The 12166-nt window shown below is 34.6% G+C and overlaps 1 protein-coding gene across 1 annotated transcript; it reads right to left on the bottom strand.

Moving 5' to 3' along the window:
- Positions 1–1594: 1594 nt before the first annotated feature.
- On the bottom strand, positions 1595–11936 carry LOC123710055 (nose resistant to fluoxetine protein 6-like). Its single transcript, XM_045661743.1, has 14 exons — positions 11812–11936; positions 10407–10548; positions 9909–10173; positions 9365–9538; positions 8973–9049; positions 8621–8817; positions 8135–8249; positions 6967–7181; positions 5163–5353; positions 4947–5082; positions 3635–3821; positions 3141–3283; positions 2409–2511; positions 1595–1708 (listed from the first exon to the last, which is right to left on the bottom strand). Exons 2-14 carry the CDS (start codon positions 10534–10536, stop codon positions 1635–1637), a joined length of 2007 nt encoding a protein of 668 aa, XP_045517699.1. The 5' UTR covers positions 10537–10548; positions 11812–11936; the 3' UTR covers positions 1595–1634.
- Positions 11937–12166: the final 230 nt, after the last annotated feature.

Below are 12166 nucleotides of genomic sequence, written 5' to 3'. Positions count from 1 at the left end.
AGTACTCCGGATGCCGTCGCTGACTCTGTCGCTGATGTGGTCCTGCAGGGCATGGAACTTTTTATTCCATTCTCTGCGGTGCCGGTCGGTGGCAAGTCCCAGCCTTGGTTTAGGCATTCGTGCAAAGAGGCTTTGCGCCGTAAGCGTGAATGCTTTAAAGCCTGGGCAGAAGCGGCGACATCCTGTGATGCGGCTATCGGCGAACGTAAAAAAGCATACAATTCAGCCTCTAGGTCCTTCAAACGGGAAATCGCTAAGGCAAAGTCAGAGCATATTGCCAGGTTTGGTGAGAAATTGGCCTTCCTTCGGGAACTCGAGCCTTCTGGTCTCTTGCCAAAGCTGTCCAAGGGAATTTCTGTCAGCCCTCTATTCCACCACTGCAAAGGGAGGATGACTCACTGGCCCATACTGCAAAAGAGAAGGCCGATCTTCTAGGCTGTCTCTTTGCGTCGAACTCAACTTTGGATGATCAGGGGAAGGAACCACCGACATTATTGCGGTGTGATACTACGATGCCTGAAGTTACATTCCGGCAACGTGCTATCCGTAAACATTTATTTTCCCTGGACATCCATAAGTCGAGCGGGCCTGATGGCATCCCCCCAATTGTGCTGCGTACTTGTGCTCCTGAGTTGGCTCCGGTCCTAACGCGCCTTTTCCGGTACCTGTACTCCCTCAACACTGTTCCGAAGTGCTGGAAGACAGCTTTCCGACATCCGATCCCTAAAAAAGGCGATCGCTCTGATCCGTCCAACTATCGCCCAATCGCAATAACCTCCTTGTTCTCCAAAATAATGGAAACCATTATTAACGGCCAGCTCTTGAGGTATCTAGAGGGCAGCCAGCTGATTAGCGATTCTCAGTACGGCTTTCGTCGTGGTCGCTCAGCTGGTGACCTCCTTGTATACCTTACACATAGGTGGGCAGAGGCAATTGAGTCCAAGGAGGAGGCGCTGGCGGTAAGTTTGGACATAGCGAAAGCCTTCGATCGGGTGTGGCATAGAGCACTGCTCTCGAAGCTTCCAGCCTATGGGCTCCCCGCAAATTCGGCCCCACATGGAATACTGTTCTCACCTCTGGGCGGGAGCTCCCCAGTACCAGCTCCTCCCACTAGACCGTATTCAACGAAGAGCGGTTCGAATCGTCGACGACCAATCACTTTCCGTGCGGCTTGATCCCTTGGCGTTACGTAGAGATGTTGGGTCCCTCTGCATCTTCTACCGCATTTACCATGGGGAGTGTTCAGAAGAGTTGTTCGGTCTAATACCCGCAGCTGAGTTTCATTATAGGACGTCAAGGCAAAAAACAAAATACCATCCGTATCACCTCGACGTCCGTCGTTTCACAACTGAGCGTTTTCTAAGGCAGTTTTTGCCGCGCACCACCACTATGTGGAACCAGCTGCCCGCTGAAGTATTTCCGAACCAATTCGACTTAGGGTCCTTCAAGAAAAGAGCGTACCAATTCTTGAAAGGCCGGCAACGCACTTGCGAGCCTTCTGGCAATGTGAGTGTCCATGGGCGGCGGTATCGCTTCACATCAGGTGAGCCTCTTGCCCGTTTGCCTGCTATAACATTAAAAAAAAACTACAATACACCATAAAACAGACATTTTATTATCCTATATCACTAATGTTATAACTTTGTTTTAAATTCGTCGGTTTCTTCTACACAATCATCACGGGTCCGAGAACGCCTTGACTTCTTGCCTGAAATCAATTTTTTAATTAATTATAATAAAGCGCTACTGCATTCATAAAACAATAATCTTATTGCAACGCTTTAACTAAAACTCATTCTTTTCATCTCAACGTAAATATTGTTTAACAACACTGAAAGAGACAAAACATAACTTTAGTTAAAGGAGTGAATGAATTTAGTATTGAAGTGTATGCACATTTTAATGCGAGACATTCTATTTTTTTTTCGTAGACAACAATCAAAAATTAAAAACTCAACATGATGTGTACGAATGATAAAGATTTGTTCAATAACTAAGAAAATATTTGACATCGCATGCTGATTTTCATCAATTTTATCTAATTTTTATTTCCAATTATCACGATACTCGCTATGTTAATAAAGCTTAAAACATATATTTGCTTTCCAAAGCTATTCTTTATAACATTTGACACCAGTTCAGACAACTTTTAATCTGCATTAGAAAATGGGATTCCATTATTTTTTCCCTATTATAACTTTGCTTTTATATATTATTTTTCTTAGTTGTCAACGGTAATAATTATTAATCAACTATTTACATACAAGATAAAAAATGTACTTTACGTTTACGTAATTTATCAGGATTTCAATGCGTAAACTTCTAAGAACTGTGACAATGAAAAAAAAATTGTATTTTCGATGTATAGTATGTATATATACTTAGTTAAAAATTATTCAGTACAGTACCAAACAAAATTTTGAGAAGCGTAGATGCCGGGCTATCCACCATGACAGACAAGATGCAACCACAGATGAGGGATATTAGAATGTAGTTCGATGCGTAGTACATCTATATTAGAAATAAGAAATACAATTATATAAAGTAAAATTAATTACAAAAGGATAACATTACTAATCTTAATTAAAGTAAAAATATAAATTAAGATAAGTAGCAAAAAAGTTAAAAGCATAAATGCTTTTGTATTTTTAAATTATGTACGATTTTTTTTTTAATAATACCAATTTTGACAGCTAAAATATAAGTACGAATACGAAAAACTTGAATGATTACAAAATAAAATAGTAGCATTCATCGTTTGTTATTTAAAATATGAGCATTTTAGAACTGAACGGAGGCTGGAGTATACAACATTCGATACGACTAGAATTGGTATACTAAACTACAAATTGTTGAGGGAATGGATGTCTCTGAACTGTCAAAAGTTGACACTATCTCATTAACGTAAGCGTGAAAAATCGATCGTGTTAAAGTTACAACTGTCGCATAAGCACGACACGTTTCGTTTTATTAGTAATGTTAATAAAGACATCGTTAAAGTTCGTAAGAATTATAAGTAACAATTATTATCCTGCCTTATTATGGTTGACAAATTTGTGTGACCGATTGACCTCGTATGCCATTCAAAAATATTATCAAAGACGAATGAATATTTGTTTATTATTGTTTATAGAACTTACTGAATTAATTTCGGTAAAATATCGCGGCTGCACTGCTCCGCTAGTACTGATCAAAATCACTTGTAAGTGTATCATATATACTCCGTATGATACTCTTGATGGTAGCTTCCACATTTGTAATGATAAAAACCAATTGAGAACACCTAAAACACAAGATAATTGCGATTGAATCTGATACATGCGCCTATGAAATGATTATAAAATTTTAAGAGAATTTTATTTTTTAATTTATTTCGTTAAACAACTTAAATGTATTAAATTAATATTGTAATTGAATTAAACTATTACAATTTTGCTGATGGTGTCTCAAGTCTCAAGTTTCATAATTGGATTTAATATTTGACATTTATTGGTTATCATCAAGACTTAAACAAAAGTGAATACAATGTATTGGCAATTTGAAGAGGTATTTCCTAGAAAAACTTTTCATACATTTAATAAAATACGAGTCGAGACTTAGCGCTAATTTTGACTCCCGTATGTAGAAACCTTACCTCCATAACCAAGTCTACATGCCAATACGATCCAGCCTACGACGGCGGCCCATATAGCTCTCATCACAATGTTAAAGAAAAGATCATAGTACGTGAACTTGTAAGGCAGTTGTACCATCATGTATATTGTAAGATACAAATACGCTAATGCTACAAACGAAATTGTCCAGCAAATTGTGACGAATTTCTGTAATTACAAAAAGTTGTAGTAATATTTAAAGAGGAATGTTGGCAGTATACGACTCTCATCCTTGAAGTTGAAGGTTCAAACCCCGGCTGTGTAACACACGATCGCTAAAGGAAAACATTGTGGAGGAAGCGGCATGTCATAGATTAAACGGTGTGACATAAAAGCTAATCACCTACACATTATTAACAAGTAATCACGAAATAACTATAGGTAAAGTATTCCCAAATAAATAATGCTTATACAAATCTTCGCAAGTGGTCGTATTCTCGGAAACAGCAGAATTCTTAGTATTGTCTTTTGTTAAAATAGCTTTTACACATTAAGAAAAACACTTTTTGAACGGATTAAAGCTATGTATTATCTGTCATCTTTTAGTCGATATCAACATCGGGGCAATAAACAGATAAAACAACTTTATCTGCAGCTGTGATACTTTTGACATTTAACACCTTTTGTCTTCAGTTACCGTGACCACGCACGCTGAAAAACAAGCGAAACGTCGGTAAAAAATTTAAAATTTAGAATTATCTAAATAATTATAAGTTTTAATAATAATACATAGCTTTAATCCGTTCAAAAAGTGTTTTTCTTAGCAGAATTCTTGTTCGAAAGAAATAGGAGTCATCGTGTGTACACAATCGAAAACAATTCGGGCGGTCGGCGGTGGCGGGTGCCGGTTGGTACAAGGTCAGTCAGTCGTCTTTAAATATTGGTGCTGAATTATCGAATCAAATCTGGTTACTGATAAATCAATCTCATTTTGCACAAATTACATAGTTCTACTAAATTATGCATGAATAAATGCACTTTACAGCTATCGTCTCACGACGGCCGTTGCCGAAGAGTGGCGAAGATCGCTATGCCCATTATCACTTTGGGAGGACTGTACAAAATTCTGAATCCTAGTGGGTTGTACCGCCACATTTAATATTTAAACTTATGGACAGCTTACAGCTAAGGTAAGTTGACTTAAGCCAATAATGTACTAAGTAATAAAATCGCGCTTTAATTACAATATTTCACCTCGGTCTCGGTCAGTTTTTAAATTGATATTTTATAAACATATGAATCCTGTATTTATCATACTTTACCAGCATAAACCAAAATAATAATATTATGTACCTTTGACAATTGTAATTCTTTCTCTTTATGTACCCATAGTATGTAGCCAAACATCATACCGACAATAAAAGGCGAAGCCCTTATAGGTGTATTCATATAAAAGTTTATGTAATAATCCGCAAAGTTTTGTGACTGCCTATAAATAAAAAACTGGCATAAAAATAAGAAAGTCTATATTAAAGAGAAGTCTTTTAATTAAATAAAAATGTATCTTACCATAGACCATTTAAAACAGAGGGATACTCGTAGTAGGCGGTGTAGTAACCCAGAGTAGCCAATGATGCTATGAAAGTTATGGTTAGTGCACACCAGGCAGCGGTCGAGGATACAAGCAGGAATATAATCACCAAAGGGCTTACGAAATATAGTTGAGTATCCACAGTCAGATACCAGGATTGCAAAAGGCACTGAAAAATATTTTTTACCGTTAGTTTATTAAAGAAAAGCAGGGCAGCAAGTGCAGACGCTACTCCTCATTTTAATTATTTTTTGTTCACCGTGTTTTCACCGTGACCACGCTGTAAAGCACGCGAAACGTCGGGAGAAATTTAAGATTATGTAAAATAATTATAAGTTTATAATAATACATAGCTTCAAACCGACAAAAAATTGTTTTCTTTAAATGTGTAAAAGACAAAATATGTTAACAAAAGACAATACTATAATTTTTGTTCGTTATTACCTAACCATTTACTTGTATTTCTAGTTCTTAAATTGTTAATTTTATTTTTTGTTAGTACGGATTGTTTAGAGTTACGTACTTGCAATTATATGCTAATATAAATTTCAGTTAGTTCACTAAATTTATAAGATTCTTACAAAGATTGCAGCTCTTGCCGGCTTACTTCTTTTAATAAGTTTTTAATTAGCTTTTGCGCATGATGAAGCGTAATTTATTTCAAAATTAATTGAAATTGATTTATTCATGAAGATAAGTACGCTTTTGAACGTCATCATAAGTATTGGAAGGATCTGAATTTACATTCGTCTTTTGGTTTCGGGTTTGGTGGACTAATATTTGGCGACACCAGTCCATGCGAAGGTGTTTCTGATCGTCGGTTAAAGTATGGGGGAATCCATCTGGTACAAAACTTCCTGACGCGTAAATGTTCAGGTAATATTTTTTGAACTTGACTCATACCAATCCTAGGCTTGCCCGTGTCTGCTGATAGTGACTCTCTAATCTTCCTCTATCATGCGTCGCAAAGCACTGATGTTAACATCAGTAGTCGCTGTTAAAAGACGTCCCTCACGCGGTTCATCGCGAACGCGATGTGATTGCTATCTATGTCCACGCTTAAACTCGTTAAACCAATTGTAAATAGTCGCACGAGATGGGGCATCACTAAAAAATGCTAATCGTAGCCTATCATAGCTTTGTTGTTGAGTAAGCCCACAACGAAAATCATAATAAATCATTGACCGAAGTAGACACGAGTAACAAGAATTTTATAATTGCCGCCAATTCACAAAAACAAATGACAAATGAATGCAATATACTACATTCGGTTACCAAAGTGTTCTAAAATTGAAATTCAAAATTTCATTAGCAATGTTTCTAACTGGCCAGTTCTAAACATTTTCAGTGTTACCCACGAAATAACATAGGTGTGTTATAAAAATGTAAGTTGAATTGTTATTAGAATTTGATATAACGAACATGACAAGATATAAATTGTTTGTTTCATACGCAAGCAAGTACATATAAATTTTTATTCCTATTCATACTGAAACTAAATATAAATAAAATAGAAAACTTACTAATACAAAATTTAAACTAAGAACATAAAATTATAAACAAAACTAAAAAACATAAATCAAAAGCTTTTTACAACAAATTATAAATAATGATATTCTTGTGAATTCAGCCACTGTACAACTAAATATGCAATATTAGTAGCGCAAGACTCGCAGAAATGTTGTTCACTAAGTTATATAGAAATCTTTTACAAACAATATATGCGATCGTTTTTATTGAATTTCTATGCACAGGCCATTTTAATAATATTAATTGCCTTACCACGCCCGCTGGTCGTATATAATTTTGTATATGCAGCATAGTCGCCCACCACCTGGTTCTGCAGGCCTCAACACAATACGCCATACGATCCCAGTCAGGCCCATCAGTTATCCAATGAAAAATGGAGGCCTGGAGAAGGACTGCCGTACCCAGAATCGGAATCATCCTTAAAATTCGGTAGGAATAGAAGATGTGAATCGATTTAAGGAAGCGTACTGGAAAAATTAATACTTGTGAACTCAATTTAACGGAAACTTTGCAAAATGTATCTATATTATACTAGCTGCCCCGGTGAACTTCGTTTCTCTTTAATTTAAAATCGGTTAAGTAGTTTAGGAGTCCATCGCGGACAAACATCGTGACAGGGGATTTATATATATTAAGATTTGACAGGCAAAGTTTGTACAGGTTCGAAAACATCAGCTGTGTTCAAAATAAATTCTTTAGCAGATAAACAGTAATAAAAAATATAATAAAGATATAAATCACTGTAATCGAATCGTAACAGGAATACGTTGTTATAAATTAATCATGAAATAAATTTCATTACATAATATTTTTACATTCTTAGTTAGGATGTTCCTTGTTACGGCAATGTTCTTTAACTCGACGTTTAAAGTGTTTTATAGTCATGGTCAGGAACTGCCACGTTCATTTGATATTAGAGATTAATCCCATACAATTTTTATCTTTGAAAAATAATATTTAAATCTACGTAATGACATATTAGTTTTTGAATGTAAAAAAAAGTATCCGTTCCACACAGATGACGTTATGACTATATTTAAATGCAATGTTTATAACAATAATTATTGTATTTGATCTGTCGTGTCGTCTAATGTTAATTGATGATAAATTACCGAAGTATTTTAATATTCCGAAGAACATTTAGGATTTATCATTGGACAACAAGACAGAATGCAAAAATCCACCCTATGCCAGAGCCTATCCATGCCAGAGCGCTTTTACGCTTCCTGTCACACATCACCAGTTTATGAAACCAACAACCGTTACGACCTTCAAAATAAAAGCTTACGTTGCCTCAATGGCAACGTACTCGCAAACCTCCTAGTATCGCACGTGTCCACGCGGTTGCGTGTGTACGTAAATTTATGCGGAAGTTAATTAATTAACCGTATTTTAATGCCATGTACTAATACCGACTTACATGGTGACATTTTACTAGGTAAGGCATAAACACAGAACAGTCCACTCAACATAAAGAATGTATCTACAACCATTGGTGCCGTGTTAATCCATGTACTTGTAAATAGCATCGTCCACTGTAAAATTTTAAAGGGTCATTAAAAGCATAGACTAGTTCACAACGTTATTTATATTAAATCTTTGAATATTAGAAAATTCATATTACTCGACTAAATCTGTGTTAGCGTCCAATGTACATTAATGGTTTATAAAATTAACAGAATTAATGGGACACGACAAGATTATTCGTGAATTCGTAAACTCTTCACGCTTAAAATTCTGGAGGACTTTAGGCAATTAGCTAATCAAAAATAGAATAAAATAAAGCATTAGTATTTTTTATCACATAACTGAAGGCATATTTATATATTTACAGCTTATGTATATATAAATGTTAACTCACACTTTCTAATGGAACTAGGCTCTAATTTTTTATGATATTACATACCTGCATCAAATCCAATATATTATGAGCGGGAGATAATATTTGGAACACATAAGTGTGACCATATATCACCCATAACATCGAAAGAGATCTAATTCCGTCGACACAATTAATTGTAGATTGCGAAGATTCAAAATTTAGTAATCGTTTGGTGTTCGTGTAAAGTGATAGCGATGATAAAAGGTAGTGTTTGGACCGAGCTAAATCAGAGTAAATTTATATTAAAAGAAATGTTTAAGAAATACTAAAAATATTATGATCAAAGTATTGACAATACATAAAACGTACATTTTGTATAAATGTATGATAATTTCTTAATACAATGAAATAAAATTATTGAACCAGTACTACTCACATTTTTTAATAAACGTGTTGTATAGATCAAAGCTAGTGCTGAGAAACGTCAACAGAAATAGCATACCAAATACGCCACTAAAACCAAAAAATGTAATTATAATAATATTTATGTACATTCAAATGTAGTAGATTTAATTTATTTAAAAACTAATAATAGCATATTATTATTCGTTGATAAATTATAACAATAAAGAGATAGAAATTTTTGTGTATCGTTTGTGTGTATAGGCAATATATTTTGAGCCAATCCAAAATTTTATCCAAAATTGCTTCATCGAAATCTGTATTGATAATTTTTTTATCAGTAAATTATCATCTTAGGCATCTAAGTGAATCTATTAGTTTAATTCTTCGAATCAGATTTAAATTAAAAAATCAGTTATAACTTACAATGCGACATAATCAGATGTAGTAAACATTTTGTCGCCGGGTAGACGACAGGCGCCCTCTATATATTCCACCTTCGGCATACGCACTAACGAACTTATGTAGTCTCCCACCTGTTTCAACGTACACACTTTTGGTATACACATACCCAGTCGTACAGAAATAAGCGAAGTATCCCTGTAATAATGAAAATTAATTGTTTCAATGAGAACTATGTGGTAAGCCTTTTACATTCTACAAACTTTGGTTCGTATAAATTATAAGCGTTTTTTTTCACTGCTTCGACGGACTATGTTTGTATGAAGGATTATTAAAGAACAGAAACTGAATGCAGACAAATATGTAAAGTACTAAAACTTTTATAATTGAATTGCCAATTATTTTAATGTACAAGGTTACTCTTATTACTCCACAATTCATTGAATAAAACACACGCATGAAAAGCACGAGTGAGCAAGCTGTCACTCGGCATCAGTAGGTACCTTGTAAGCATTCGTTGATTTCATCATACTTTCATTAGTTTTCTTACATACGTAAATATACTTACTTAATTTCTATGGTCTCCATCAAATCACTTACAAAACCTTCGGAATTTGTGAGGTCCGCAATGGAGAAGTTAGGCATCTTCATCAACTTATACAATAAAGGCATGGTTAAGTTTTGTATAGAAGGCACACTTAAAAAGCAGTATTTTCCTTGAATGTGCATGTCCTCTGCCTGATTGTTTATGTTAAGACATTCAAAATAATCTCCATACTCAATATGGTTTAATTTTAAAATGCCACTAGGCATTTTTGCACTGGCATCAATGACTACAACAAAATACATATAAACAAAATATTATAAGTTGTTTCCAATTATGTCTGCTTCGTCACTTCATTATGTTTCCCAACAAGTAATTTAAAATTTATAGTATGCTCTGACAGGTGATTGAAATAGGGTTTTCTACCTAGCCATTTAATAATTCAGCCAAAGCGTAGGGCTACTTATTTTTATGATTATCCCCTGAATATCTACATGATTTAAATGCGAGATTTATACTTACAGGGTAGTATCATTGAACTATCTGTAAGAAAATGCATTTGTTTCTCACACTCCGCGAAATCCAAGGCATCTCTGTACATCTGCGTATTGTAGGCATTGAATGGGTTTGATGAGTCTAGAAATGACGTCATTGTTTTGATGTTCTGCAATTTACATTTTATTAATGGCAATTAAGAAGCTATATTGAAGCGCATGGGTGTGGGATTGCAACATAAACGTAACGCCCTTCGCTTCGTTTGATTTTGATTGGTAAACTGCATCCCTAGTCCAAGACGAGTAGACAAGCGAGATGAGAAGTGGGCGTTTATTACGTCAATTTGTCTTTTTTTTAACTGGACGATACCAACAGTCTTGCGTCAAGGATTTACAGTCCCAACACTCACATCTAACCCCTCTGCAAAGACAATCAGAGAACTCAACTTTATATGCGGACAACGAATGATGATTTATCGTTGGAAAAAAATTGCACCACGGCGATGAGAAAGAAACTAATCTTTGTGGATAACTCAGAAGGCAAAAAAAGTGCGGCTGTTCATTAATGCGATTGAACAATCAAGTGAAAGACTCATCTTGATCATCGTCCTCAAAACTTTACACGATAAGAAGAGCGCCTCTGTTGTCGCAGAAACCAGTGGAAACAGCTAGTTTGCTTCAGATGTTACTTTAACCACTATACTCAGACATGATTTGCTAATTACAAAGACAGAGAATGCGTTGATGGTGATGAAAATACGTAATATGACGACATATCATGTCGCGCGTCTACGCTTATTGGAATATTTATCATAGATAAAATACCCATATTAAAATTGGTGTTAAATACCGTACAACTAAAGAAACGAACAATTCGCGGTGAAATACACAATCGTTGTAATTTCGAAAAACAAGCTGTAAATTAAAGTGAAATTTAGTTCTTAAATTAATTTTCTTCGGCAATTAGAAAAGTTTGCGGCTGTTAGAAAGACATTTTCGCTAAAATATAGAATTGGGTTAAGAGCTTGTTATAACTTCGCTTGTTAAGAAACCCTTGTTTAAATGAAGTTATTAGTTCATTTGTACGGGTGTCTATCAAATGCAATCCTTGAATTTTTTCGACCTGTACTTTGTAATGCATCAAACTAAAAAATTTGCATAAATTAATAAGCGTACATCAATTATTTCTTTTGTTTTTATGGGACAAATATAAACAAATTAGGATACCTATCACTAGTAATATTTACTAGCTTCTGCTCTTGAAGATAGAGATTTTTTATATGAACTATAATAGTTTGACTTAATTAACGTTTGAATTAATCAGGATATAAATTATCTAATTAATCTGAATTATCGAGACATAGGAAACTACTACTACGACTACCAAAAAGTTATATGGAAAATTAATTCATAATATTTATAATTACACATACCTGAAATAAATAGATTTGATGAAAGAATTCAGACACCGATATCTACATAATATAATAAGACTAATAATACATTTGATATTTTTTTTAGTTCACCTCATTAGAACAAGCCACATATTTCATATGAATTAAAAATTTACACATATCGTAACGACCTTTAACTATCCACGATTTACAAAAAATCGTGATTTATATTGACGTAGTAACAAGTATACTGATAAGGATTAACTTCGTGTGCGTTTGAAGTCGTGTAAACTTACTATAGCGCCCGAACGAAACACGACGCTTCCTCCTATTATATTAATTAATGGTTTTCTTCCGGCTTCATAAAACTATTTTTTTGTTTGAGAATAGAAGT

This window comes from Pieris brassicae, chromosome 5 (assembly GCF_905147105.1).
Source record: "Pieris brassicae chromosome 5, ilPieBrab1.1, whole genome shotgun sequence".
Classification (NCBI taxonomy): domain Eukaryota; kingdom Metazoa; phylum Arthropoda; class Insecta; order Lepidoptera; family Pieridae; genus Pieris; species Pieris brassicae.
Note: the sequence above shows the minus strand (reverse complement) of the source record. Positions and strands in the feature narration are given on the sequence as shown.